This window comes from Elgaria multicarinata, chromosome 7, assembly GCF_023053635.1.
Source record: "Elgaria multicarinata webbii isolate HBS135686 ecotype San Diego chromosome 7, rElgMul1.1.pri, whole genome shotgun sequence".
Lineage (NCBI taxonomy): Eukaryota > Metazoa > Chordata > Lepidosauria > Squamata > Anguidae > Elgaria > Elgaria multicarinata.
In genome coordinates, this window is record NC_086177.1 from 66758052 (window position 1) to 66771728 (window position 13677).

General features: G+C 42.0%; 1 protein-coding gene across 1 annotated transcript in view; it reads left to right on the forward strand.

Moving 5' to 3' along the window:
* RP1 (RP1 axonemal microtubule associated) overlaps nucleotides 1-13677 on the forward strand; it is a 221553-nt gene that overhangs the window by 15881 nt on the left and 191995 nt on the right. Inside the window, exons 3-8 of the mRNA XM_063131303.1 lie at nucleotides 4115-4278; nucleotides 4653-4739; nucleotides 5167-5299; nucleotides 8152-8303; nucleotides 10719-10797; nucleotides 11749-11824. Coding sequence (XP_062987373.1) covers nucleotides 4115-4278; nucleotides 4653-4739; nucleotides 5167-5299; nucleotides 8152-8303; nucleotides 10719-10797; nucleotides 11749-11824 — 691 coding nt within the window. The remainder of the gene's footprint in view (nucleotides 1-4114; nucleotides 4279-4652; nucleotides 4740-5166; nucleotides 5300-8151; nucleotides 8304-10718; nucleotides 10798-11748; nucleotides 11825-13677) is intronic.

Consider the following 13677-nt stretch of genomic DNA (forward strand, 5'->3'; position numbering starts at 1 on the left):
CAACTGCCGATTCTCCCGCCCAAAGCTGTACTGGCTGAGCAGGGGTAATGGACTTCTGTTGTCCTTATTCTATGCCTATTGGTTTGGAGACTCATAACAATAAGTACAAACAATGATTCAGACAAGGTGTTAAGACATATATGACCGAAGATAACCCTACGGCCAAGGAAGTTGTACCAGGGAGAAACACATTAGTTTCAGATGGTAGACCTTTAGCAACATTTTCTCAGATTAACCCATTAGTGATAATGCCAAAAATATTCCTAAAACACATTGTCGTATAATGTGTGATTGTGGGCGTAGATAGAAACTAGGGCTGTGCATACACCCCGAACCACTTCGGGGCCCGATCCGGAACTTCCGGATCGGGCCAGAACTGCTTCGTGTCGATCCGACCCTCCCCGATCCACTCCAGAACCAGATCCGGGTCAAGTTCTGGAGGGCCGGATCAAGATTCGGCCCCCATTTTGCCCCCCCTTCCCCACTTTCTTGCCTCCGTGGTGGACAGCGGAGGCAGGTAAGTGGGGAAGGGGGGGCAAAATGGGGGCTGAATAGGTCCCCCTCTCCCTTACCTGGCTTCGCCATCTGCTGCCGCACGGACAGCAGTGGTGGTGGAGCCAGGTAAGCCCCCCTCCCCCCCCTTACCTGCATCTGTCATGGTCTGGGCGGCGGCTTCAACTGAGGCCCAGGCCTCAAGGTGGAAACAGGCCATGGCCTGTTTCCGCCTTGAGACCTGGACCTCAGTTGAAGCTCCTGCCTGGACCGCGATGGATGCAGGTATGCCCCCTCCCCCTGCCCTGGCTCTGCCGCTCCTGCATGGACTGTGGCAGCGGCGGCAGAGCCAGGTAAGCCCCCCTCCCCCCACTTACCTGCGTCCGTCACGGTCTGGGCGGCAGCTTCAACTGAGGCTCAGGCCTCAAGGCGGAAACAGGCCTTGTTCTGCCTTGAGAGCTGGGCCTCAGTTGAAACCGCCGCCCGGACCATAACAGACACAGGTATACCCCCTCCCCCCTCCCCCCTGCCCTGGCTCCGCCGCAGCTGCATGGATTGTGGTGGTGGTGGCGGAGCCAGATATGCCCCCTTCCCCCCACTTACCTGAGTCTGGAGCTTTGGAACAGTCTGAATCGCTCCACGCCGATCTGGACCTCCCCCGATCCACTTTGGAACTGGGCTTCAGAGGTCTGGTCAACTTCGGATTCGGGGATCCGAAACGGAGCGGAGCTCAGCCCTAATAGAAACCTCACTTCTAATGGTGAATGGGTGGTTTAACCACTCACTCAGCCCATTTTGACTGGAAGATAGTTGTTTCATTACTCATTGGCACCCTACCTTTTGCCAGAGCAAGAGTATAAAAACACAAGTTGTGAGAGCTGCTGCTGCTGCTTCTCCTCCTCCTCCTCCTCCTCCTCCGCCCCCCCCCCCCGGTGCTCTCTGATTGCTTCACTTCTGATCTTCTCTGGATCACTGGACCCAAAGATTTTGGTAATTATGAGCCTCTTTAGACTTTAGACCTTTACTCCAAACCTTTACTTTCTGAAATTAGAACTTAAGGGTTCTTTTTTCTGAACTTGGGACTCTGTCTAATTTCTGAAAAAGGGATATAGCACTATGAAAGCAGTATGAGATATAGCACTATGAAAGCGGTATGAATTAATTTATTTATTTATTGCATTTCTATACCACCCAATAGCTGAAACTCTCTGGCAGGTTCACCAAAAAAAAAAAAAAAGCGATATATAAGAGGCAGGAGCCACACTTCTGCTTTATAGCAGTATTGAAGTGCACTGACAATTGTTGGGGCCCATGACACATTCCATATACCACTTTCATATCACTTTCATAGTGCTATATCATGCTTTGTGTGGCTTCTGACTCTTACATACCACTTTCATACTGCTATCATAGTGCTATATCCTGCTTGGTGTAGACCTGGCCTTAGAATCATTTCCAAACTTGAAGATATCTTAGAATCAAATTTGGTTAACCCTTTTAATCCAAAAATTGGTTAACCCCTTAAGTGTCATTACATTTTAGGTTCTAGAAATGGGTGCAAAATTTAGGTTTAAGTTTTTTGATGAACTGTTTTTATAACTGATGCAACCAGAATTAACACCTTAAGTCCCAGAAACATTTTTACTTAGACCACCTAATTTTCATTTTTTGACTTCAGTTTTCCCACTCTAGCTTCTACATTTAACTACATAGGTGTCAAGTTTAATTCTTTGCAAGCCTAGAGGAACTTAGTAATGTGCATTAGGAAATTAAGGGGGAATTAGAATTTTTAACCATGTTTCAGTTTAGCTTTACAATGCAAGTAGTATGCAGACAGTTACTGAGAGGGAGTCATATTATTTTTTTTAAAAAATGTTAGAAGCTCAGTTTGTTATTTTTCTTACTACATTTTTTGTGCCAGCTTTATCAACTGCAGCACTTTTAGATAATCTTAAATTTATGTTACATTCTTTTTTACTGCTATGAAATCGCAATGTAGTTTCCAAATTATTCTCATGTAACCACACATTTGTTTTCTTATTTTGTGTGTGTGCAATTTTCTTAAATAAAGCATTTAATGCATTTCAATTTACTTTTAAGTCTTTGGTGATGTTTGCGTTCTTGAACTTAGCTTGATTATCCACCGAGTGTCTCAAATACAATTGGTATAAGTTCTGAAGATAAACAGGACCAAATTAACCCATGGTGCACAAATGAGTTCTTCAGGTAAGGTACCATGCTGAGTTGCTGAAGATTCCGGTCGAGCCTCAACACTGTGAAAATCTCTGCATTCATTCTTTATTCTTCTGGTTCTGATTCTCCATGCTCATTTAGAATATTTGACTTTTCTTTCCATTTCTGCTTGAATGCAGGGCTGGATTTGGGAGTTTATTTAGAGTGGAGTCTTTGTTGTAATTCAGTTCTGAGACCCCCACTGTGCGGAGCCTGGATTTATTCTCACTGTGCTGGGCTTGTAGTAAAAGCCTACAGTTTTGAAAACAATTGTTTCGCCATCAAATTAAAAAGAAATCTTTCATTTTCATTTCATTTCATATCTTCTTTTCTTCCAGTAGGAAGCCCAAAGTGGCTGACAATAAGTGCTTTCAATATCAAAATTGCAATCAGTATAGACATGATGCACATCTAAGCTATAAATGAGTTTCAATATAAGGACATAGGAAGAAGAAATCATATCCAACCCATTGCACTATAAAGGCGCTTACCGGACAGGTTTAACGTTACTCTGGGTCATAGCTCATCTTCCCTCTCTCCTCCATCATATATATAACATTTAGCATAAAGCAGGTGCTCCACACACTTTCCTAGCAGCCTGATTTGTTGGATTCTTTCCCCTAAAATAAAAGTGGGGAGAAATTGTACTCAAACAAGTGTTCATGTGGGGTGGTGGTGCTTAGTTCATTCTACATATGACAGAATACATATGGACAGAATAAGAATGGGAGTATAATTTAAGTAATACTTTTCTCCACGTGTCTCTTAAGATTTGTTTTTTGTTGGTAGCTGAGAAATGCTTTACCAGGCCCCAATTCTGCAGCCTTGCAGATATCTTTTATAATGCTATTTTATATATTTTTCTCTTGGTTTCCTGGCCATTTGGGGTCTGAGATTTGTATATTTCATTTTAAATGACATTGCACATAGTTTCATAAATGATTTCATAAATTTAATGATATTATGTAAGTTACCTAGGTGGAATTGAATTGATTTAAGGTGGAATAAAAATCAAATTTATTATTTATTTATTACATTTCTATACCGCCCAATAGCCAGAGCTCTCTGGGCGGTTCACAAATAATAAGAAAAATTAATTATACTTGGGTGGGATTAGCAGGACCTGGGAAATGTGCCTTCCTTTGTTCATATGAGAGACTGACTGGGTTTGCATGGCATGCCAACCAACGATGGTTTGTTTTCCGGAACAACCCATGACTGGTTACTTATACAGCCCTAACTGATACCACACTGTGGCAATGGATGATTTGGAGACACCCCTCAACTGGTTGGGATTGACTAAAGGAAAAGCAGGCCCCAAATGGCTAGAGGTATGTCTAAGGGACACCATGGTATGCATAGTTACAGATCTCTGTTCATATTTTTGTAGCTAGGAAATGGAAGGTAACAGTTTTGACGAGTGACCTACCATCTGCAAGTACCAGCTCACAAGTATATATTACATTATATGGGGATCAAAGTAACTCAGGAGCTATCTTTCTATATGGAGAGGAGAAAAAAGTGTTTGAGAGAGGAAACACAGATACCTTTATAGTAAGTAACAATTACAAAAAAATAATTGTTGTTATAACAGTACCATATGATGAACTTAATTTCTTTGTTAAGCAAGCTTCTCATTCATTTAATGTTACTCGTGCAATACATTTCATTGATTCTCTACCTGTGTGGATTGGGAAACACCATAAACAATAAATGGTGCACATTTTCCCCATTAGCCCTTTGCCTTTCTAGTGCTGCCATAATATTCAGGCTGATTTATGTAGCTGTGCTTATCAAATTATATAAAATCCATCTGTCACTTTGTTTATTGTGAAATAGGTTTCATAGATTATCTATAATGGACAGCTACAATTGATCATGTTAATACAATTCCCATCAGTGATAGCAACTTTGAATCCATTTTACAGATTTACACAGAAGACATAGGAGATCCCTACAAAATACGGATAGGTCACAACAACTCGGGGGAAACCCCTGCCTGGCATTGCAAAGAGGTGAGATATGCTAATATCTTAAAATCAGTAATTCTTCCTGAAGATTTTAGCAAAGTACAGATGTTCAGCTTCAGCAAAACATGAGTCATGCATGTTGCTGAAGATAATGAACTCTAATAAACAGGATTATGTGTCTGGAGTCAGGAGTTGCTAATGGAGTTGTAAAACACAGACTCAAGATTTGCAATATACTTCCAGGTGAGTGCCAAGTTTCTAAAGACACACGCCTCACGGATGTGGGATTAACATGAAAGCACCATCCCATTCCTTTAAAGTGCAACATAAAAAGTGACCCTCTTACTCTATTATTTGAGTCTAGACTCAGGAATATACAATATTTCAGCAGAACAGAATGCATTAGCATCAGGATGTAGTTCATTTTTCTAAAGACACCACAATAATCTGGGCTCGCTTGCTTGTATTTCAGCTGCAATTGCAGGATCTTGCAACAGGGGAACAGTTCAGTTTCCCTGTTGATAGGTGGCTGGCACAAAACCAGGATGATGGGGGAATTTGTCAGGAACTTCCTGTTTTTAATCAGGGTCAGCCCATTCTTCCAGGTAAGAAATACAAAATAAGAAGGTAATAATTTATGAGATAGCTGTATTCACTAGAAATTTGCCAACTATCAGTTTGGGCATGGGAAATGTTTGATAGGAAACCAGGGATAATTTATATGGAAATTAGAGTTGAATTCTTCAGTAGCTGAAGCTTCTGAGTCATCTTCAAGAGCAGTCCAACATACAACACATTACAGTAATCCAATTGGGAGTTTCCCAGACTGTGAATCACCTTGGCAAGACTATCCTTCTCCAGGAATAGTCATATATGGTAAGCTCCTAGTCATTAAGGCCAGCTGAGCTTGATCAAGGAGTATTCCAAGCTAGGTACTAGGGGTGTGTACGGACCCCCCAATCTGCTTCTCTTCCAGATCCGCAACTTCCAGATCGGGTCCGCTCTGCTCCGCTCTGCCTGTAGTCCACTCCGGTTTGCTGCAAAGCTCTGGATCCGGATCGGAGCTCTGCTTCCCCCCCCCCCATAGGCTTGCATTGAAATCCAAAAAAACCTACAACATTTTTTCTGTTAAAGTTAGAAACCTCAAATTTGGCACCATGACACCTCATGGACATATACACACTCATGCCAAGACTCAAGCCAACCCAAGCCTCCCCTGATTTTTTGGGAATTTTTGAAAACCGGACACCCCATTTTCAGACATGGACTGTTCTCTGACATTTTGACAGATAAAAACTTGGAAGCAGGCACATCCACATTCATGGCAAGTTTCAAGCAGATTCCATCAACCCCTGATTTTGGGGGGGGACTTTAACCTCCAACGCAGCACCCCTAACCCCAATCCAAACACCCCTTTCTATATCTCCGTCAATTTTCACGTTAGAAACCTCAAGTTCGGCACCATGACACCTCATGGACGTATACACACGCATGCCAAGCCTCAAGCCAATCCAAGCCTCCCCTGATTTTTGGAAAATTTTTGAAAAAATAGAGTATCTCAGGGATTTAAAGCTGCAGACAGCTCAATGGGGCCATTTCAAAGGAAATCCCAACATGCCATGAGTTGGGGAGTAGATAACCCTAAATATGAATCTTCCACACTTGAATAATTGATTTGGAACTTCAAAAAGTCTAAGTGAGCGCAGGAAGGACTTGTCCCCTGAGACAAAGCAAGACACACACAAACCATCCCTGCGAGGCGGGCAGGGGAAGAGGACAGGTGGGCAGAGTGCCAGGCAGAGATATGCCATAGATCTAGTATGGGGGAATCAGTCCCGGCAGATGCCCCACCACAGCAGCACCCCGGGGGGAAGGCACACAGGCAGGCAGGCAGCAGGCATTTCTGGGGACATAAGGAAATGAGGCAAGGATGGTTTGTTTCAAAGCCAGCAGTAAGTCATGCATTGCAAACCATCCCTGCGAGGCGGTCACAGAGGAGGAGGACAGGTGGGCAGAGAGCCAGGCAGAGATATGCCATAGATCTAGTATGGGGGAGTCAGTCCCGGCAGATGCCCCACCACGGACTTGCCCGTTTGATTTTCACAGCAGGAGAGGCGGCCTGCTTACTGGTGCCAGCCTGAGCCTTCCCTTGACTACCACTGCTTTCAGCACGCCTAGCCACAGATGTGCATCTGCTCCCTCTTCTCATGATGATAATAATATAATACTACTACTACTACTACTAATAATAATATATATTTGGGAAAATAGGACAAGTGTGTATGCTTTGCCCAAACTGGATTTGAAATGCTCAAACTGTATTGGCTTTTTTTGCACTTCACAAGCAGTGCACACAGCATACTCACATAATAACACACAGTCCAAGTAACACACACACACACAGAGAGAAAGAGAGATTTTTTTTTGTATTTTGTATTTTTATTTTTAATATAGAAGAAAGAAGGAAGATGAAACACAGTCAGGCTTTAAGAGGGGGAAGGGGGAGGGAGCCAACCAACCAACCACTCCAAGATTTAAAAATAAAGTTTATATTAAATCAAAGTAAGGGAAAAACACAGAGCAAACTAAGCAAAAAGTCAGAAACAAGCAAACAAACACACACACACAACCCAAGATAAATCCTAATCTAATCTCCTCCAACTCCAAACACAGCAGCAGCACCTAACTAACTCCTCTCTCCATGAACGCCAACCCACAAAGAGACACAAAGCAGAAAGCTCTCAGGCAGCTCTGCCTTAGTCCCCCCTGCAATGCTGGGATTGGAGGATGCTTCATGTGGTCATCAATTCTCATCAGGATTGGGAGTTGAATCTGCCTGTCATTGCTAAAAAAAAAACCCGCCGCTTTTACCCTCTCCCGCTTTTTTTTACATATATTAAAAAAAATATATAGCAAGCGAACCGCACCACGCAGAGAGCTGAGAGTAGGCTCAAAATGACCCCCAGCCATGACTCTCTAAGCACAAGAAATTTCAGAAAGATATCTTAAAAAACAACACAGTTATCCCCTATTCTTTTCCGCAATGCAATCCTATAGGCGAAATTATCCAAAATGGCAGGTGGAGCGCTCCGCGAAAAGAGAAGCGCTCCGCCTAATGCCGCTTCTCTTCACCATGGTTCTAAGGGTCTCCGGTCCGCTTCTACTCTGCCTCTGGGCAAGGCGGAGCAGGCCAATTCGCTTCTGATTCTCCAATTCTAATCGGAGCGGAGCACATCCCTACTAGGTACCTGCTCTTGCAAGGAGCATGCAACCTGTCTAGAAAAGCCCCATATCCAGTTTCCAGACGTGAGAATCACCTACCTGCAGGCCCTTCATCCTGTCAGGATTCAACTTCAGTACCATACATTAGATGTTGCTGTATTTAGATTCAACTATAGAAAATTCTGTTTTATACAATGTAGTATGTTTGTAAAAGCCTGCCTCCTCTTATTCTCAGTGGCAGTGTATGAGATACACGTGGTAACAGGTGATCTGTGGAATGCTGGAACAGAAGCTGATGTCTACATTGCTATCTATGGAGATAAAGGTGACACAGGATCCCGGCAGCTCCTTCGGTCAAAGAAACCTAGGAAATATATAAAAGGCCAGGTGAATGAATTAAACCAATGAAACAGCAAGAGGGGGAGGCGCTGAAGTTGCTGTTGCACCCGTGTCCTGCTTGTGGGTTCCAGTTCAACTGCTGGTTGGACTTGGACAATGTGTGAACAGAATGCTGGACTAGATGGACCCTTGGTCTGATCCAGCATGACTCTTCTTATGCCCTTATGTGTCCCAAATCAGAAGATAAAATATTCTCAGGTACCTGAAAAAATGCTTTTTTATGCCCAATGGCTTTCAGAAAGGACCTTCCTTCCTCAGAGACTGCTTATCTTTCTCCAAATGTTTTACAAAAATCTTTCCAATGCTTCTTCTGCCTTAAGACATTGGAAGCATTGGAAAGATTTTCTCTTCAGTATTAGGCTGAATTAAACAAATGTTTCTAAGTATTCTTAAGTACTTCCCCCATCCTGCCCCAAAATTTGTTGTCAGTATTGCTTCAGGTTTATTAACGTGCTCAAAGAGTACAGGTTTTTGTTTTGTTTTTTTAATCTGTAAGCTCAGTCACAGCAATGTGGCAGTTCTAACAACACACTAGGACATTTTTAAATAGCATGTCAGTAATTCACCAATGGTATAACTACTATGTGTGTCCCAAATAAATTTCATCTATGAAGAATTAGTGGTAGCTGTGTTGTACTCATGCTCATATATAGGTTAAGGAGAAATACTGTCCAGGTCAGATTGGCCAGTGACCTTATCTAACTTGGGTCATAGCTAGACCTAAGGTTTATCCCTGGATCATACAGGGGTCAAACCTGTTCATCTAGGTGACACACAGGGGATCCAGTGCTCAGGCAGGGGTGAACCCTGGATGATCCCAGGATAAACCTTAGGTCTAGCTGTGGCCTTGGTTCAGATAGTTGAGTAATTTGGAGGCACTTGCTCTGCAAACATCTTTTGTGGTAAAGGTATTCTCTGTTTTGGAAGCCTGTGGATTGTATGACTTTCTCTGTGGGAGATTGGGAAGTGGGTAGCCTTGAAGGCTGTTGACAGTACAAGTTCTTGATTTCTCTGGTTCTATGCAAAAAAACACACAAAAACACACACACATCCCAGCTGAATCTGATGTGTGTGTGGTTGGTTGCAAGGGTGGGGTGGGGTTGGGTTGTAATTTTCAGATTAATTTCTCAGTATACAAAATCCAACTATTAGTTTGAGGCAGTTTAACCTTACAGGAACTGAAGTTAGAAGGTCCCTTTTTTGTGACCACAGTTCCATCACTGGAGATTATTCCTATTCATAATAGTTTAATTTAATTAATTTGTGCAGCATTGTTGTTGCTCAGATTCAGGTGGATTAATGGCCATGTGATCAATGATATCTAGCTTTACTGCACATAAACAATTGTTTGGGGTGTTTGCTCCATCCTTATATCCTTCAAAGACCATAAGCTGTGTTTCAAAGTTAGTGTACTGCACCGCAGAGACTCACAAACACTCTGTCTTCCAAACAAACCTAAGTTTTATTTAAACAAACCATTCAACTCCCCTGTTAAAACAGCTCCACTGGCTTCCAGTCTGTTTCTGGGCCCAATTCAAAGTGCTGGTTATGACCTATAAAGCCCTACACGGCCCAGGTCCAGATTATCTGAAAGACTGTATTCTTCCTTACGAACCTGCCCATGCTTTGAGATCTTCAGGGGAGGTCCTTCTCTCGGTCCCACCACCATCATAGGCATGCCTAGTGGGAACGCAGGAGACGGCCTTCTCAGTGGCTGCTCCAGGGTTCTGGAACTCCTTTTCCAGGGAAGGTATACTTTCTCCCTCCATGATTTGCTTTCAGAGGCAGGCAAAAAAAAAATTGTTCCAGCAGGCCTTTGGACTTCCATCTATGCATAGGACTCTTAAAATTGTTATGTATTTTAAATGTTTTAAATGTTTTAATATTGATGTATATTTAGTTATATTTTTAACTTTTGTATATTTCTATTTATAGGTTTTAACTGTACATGTTTTAGTTTTGTAAAGCTTCCATGAGGCCCAGCATTGGGCAAAAGGCAGGATACAAATTAACAACAACAACAACAACAACAACAACAACTTTCCACTGAGGTGTCTCAGGCAGTAGCCTCTGTCTCTTCAGGCCAGAAGCAGTGGGTGTTGCCCTCAACCACTTGCTGGTTCCTCTCAGGAAACACAACTAGTCAGGCCAAATCCACTATTCTTTTGTATTGTTACAACCCTTTTAGTAGGAGCGGGCAACTTGTTGCCCTCCAGATGTTTTGACCTATAACTCCCAGCATTCCTCACCATTGGCTAGGCTGGCTACGGCTGATGGGAGTTGTAGGCCAAAACATCTAGAGATCCACAAATTGCCCACCCCTGCTTTACAGAGAAGGATTTAACCCAGTGTTTGTAGCAGAGATGCCTCCTAACTCTTTTCACTTTAATTGCTTGGTTGCAGACTGATATCTTCTCACTTGAAGCTGTGCACCTTGGAAATTTACATAAGATTGTCATCGGACACAATGGACTTGGCTCAGGTCAGAAAGCTAAATGTACTTAGTGGATTCAATCTCCACATGTCTGTGGCACAGAAATGATGACAAGTGGCCCACTCATATGACTGCTAGGCTCATAGAAGCTACGTATTTCTTGAAGAAATGACAGTCTCCCTATTCATGGCAAACGAGTTATGTGAGGGAAAACTAGACAAAACATGTCCAGCCTCATTTGTGAGGGTTGTGACAAAATTGACACTCCCTCAACTGTGTACATATTTGGTACATGATTTGGTACATGATTTTTCTTCAACTTGATGTAGGAAAAATGTTGTGTTTGAAAGGATAAATTGATTTTCAACCTTGTGCTGAGATCTGCGGCATAAAGGAATCAATCTTCTCAGTAATGCTTTGTGCTTGTCAATAATATACAATTTTCCCAAACTGGTGACAATCTGCATTGTGTATCTCTACTCTGATTGGTTAATGATTGAACCATTACTTTTCTGCAGTCCTAGAATAAAATGACACTCAGTCACAGCACTTTATCATTCCAGTAAATATGGTAGCTTTTACAGTATGAACTGTGAGATTGGAGTATTTCTCGGTATACAGTCAATATTTGATTATTTTCTTAAGAATATTGTAGAGAATATTTTGCTATTAATATGTAGTACAAAGGAATGGTTCACACATCCATGCATAACTTTTGATTTTTCAGCACTAGCAGGTGAACATGTGAACAGATTCAATTGAAAAGTAATGTATTTGAGGTGACATCGAGCAAGGGGTGTGTGTGAGAGAGTGAATGAATGAGAGTGTGAGAGAGAAAGAGAGAGAGAGCTTTGTGATGGTTCATTCGTATTACATCTCTAAGGTATCACACGAAGTTGGTGTGATATTCATGCATGTTTAATCTGGTCCTTAGTTACAGTTTGATCAAGGATGCCATCTCTTCACTATTAAGAAATTGAATTTTATCATTTCTCCTAGGAAATGGTTGGTTTCTCGAGAAAATTGTAATCAAGGATCCCATCACTAACTCAGATTATAATTTCATGTGTCACAGGTTTGTGGTGTTTATAATTTTTTAAGGAAAGAACAACCAATTCACAGTTTTCAAATTTTCAACTGGGTTTAGGTGATCATCTGCCCCACTATGTATGATCACCCAACAGCTGAGTTTCATTGTGCCTTTAACGAGAATTTCATATATGTGAGTGCTGGCTGAATTTCCTGAACAGTGAAGAAAATGCACTGCAGTAGCTCAGAGGCACGCTAATGTACTATTGCCTCATACAGTTGACCCTTAAAGTAGCTTCTGGGACTTACTGTACAGGTTCTGAGATAAATCCTGCCTTAAATTAACCCCCTCTAACATTCTCAGCTCTTCCCTACAATATTACTCAGACAGTTCCAGAAAATTTCTCATTTTTAAGAGTTTCTTGAACTTGAATTATAACAGAATATGCTCCTACTTATTAATGTTTCAGAATGAGAAGCAAAATTTGCAAACATATAAAGGAATCAACTACTATGGATGGTAACACTACATATGATGTATATCCTCTAACATATTTTGTCAGACATGAGATGTGCCATGTTGCCCCTTCCTGGGTTGGTCGGCTCCATTCCTCCTTCTTATACAAAGAGCGTCATCACACGGGGGAAACTTGTGTTTGCTTAAAGTCACTTCTCTGCCTGTGCATTTTGGGCCGTTTTGCTCATGCTGCTTCTCCTGCACACAGCAGGAGATAGTGGCAACTCCCGTCTTGGGGTGTTTTTTTGTGGTACAGAGAAGGCTAGAAGGAGCGGGAGGCGCATGGGAGGCAGATGTCATTGTGAGAGGGACCCACAAAAAACTGTGAGTGCCCAGTAATGAGGGTGCAATTAAATGCTTCTTTGATGGAGCTCAGAAGGTGAAGGGAATGTTCCATTGTTACTTCTGAGATGTTGGGAACAGCATCTTGGGAACAAAAAGAACCCTTTCTTTCTTTACTTCAGCAGAATAAAAAAGTGGAAGCAGAACTCATCCACTTCTCACCCTGAAGCTTTGACTCTTATGAATGCTTCTTAGAAGGAAACCTACCAATGTCTTAGTCAAACATTAGTGAAGCATCAGATTCCGGGCCATTTTACCTATTATATTTTCATGCACATACATTCACAAATCATAATATGAATGTACCCATTACAAGTGTGCATTTTCCATTCTGTGTATCACAAAAGCAAGGATTTGCCACTGTTCTATGCCTGATTTATACGTATTTGCCATCAGGCTGGTTCACATGATCCAAATAAGCCACTGTGACTTACAGTATTAAAATCGCAGCATATCCCAGACACATGACAGGCGTACTTCCCGTAATCACCACCCAGGCATGGCTTAATGTGTCATCTGAACCTGAGCAGCATGGCTTGTTGGAAGGGGAAACAACCTTCCAATAACCCTACCACAGACCATGAGTGATTAAAGGATTGTTTTCCCTTCCAACAAGCCATGCTGCCTAGTTTGGATGATATGGCAAGCTGCACTCAGGCAGTGATTATGAAAATTTTGCCTGGTGTGTGCTGCAACTTAAATAAACTTATTTAACCCAGAATTGCTTGTTCTGATTGTGTGAACCAGGTCACCAAGTAAGTTGCCCTAAAACTTATACGTTTTTTGTTTTTAAAATGAACTATTTCCCCCACCCTTCTGTGGCTAGGGAAACTATTTCCAAACTCTATCCCATTAGTTGTATTTAGGGAGGCACTTTCAGATTGCCAGAAAAGAAGAAATACACCACCAAACAAGGTGACAAAAGAGGCCACAGAGTTACATAAAATTTGCATATTGTAATGTATATTTATATGTGTTTTTGGAAATAATTACTGTAATTTACATAGAAATACAATATATTCTGACATAGTGAGGAAGAC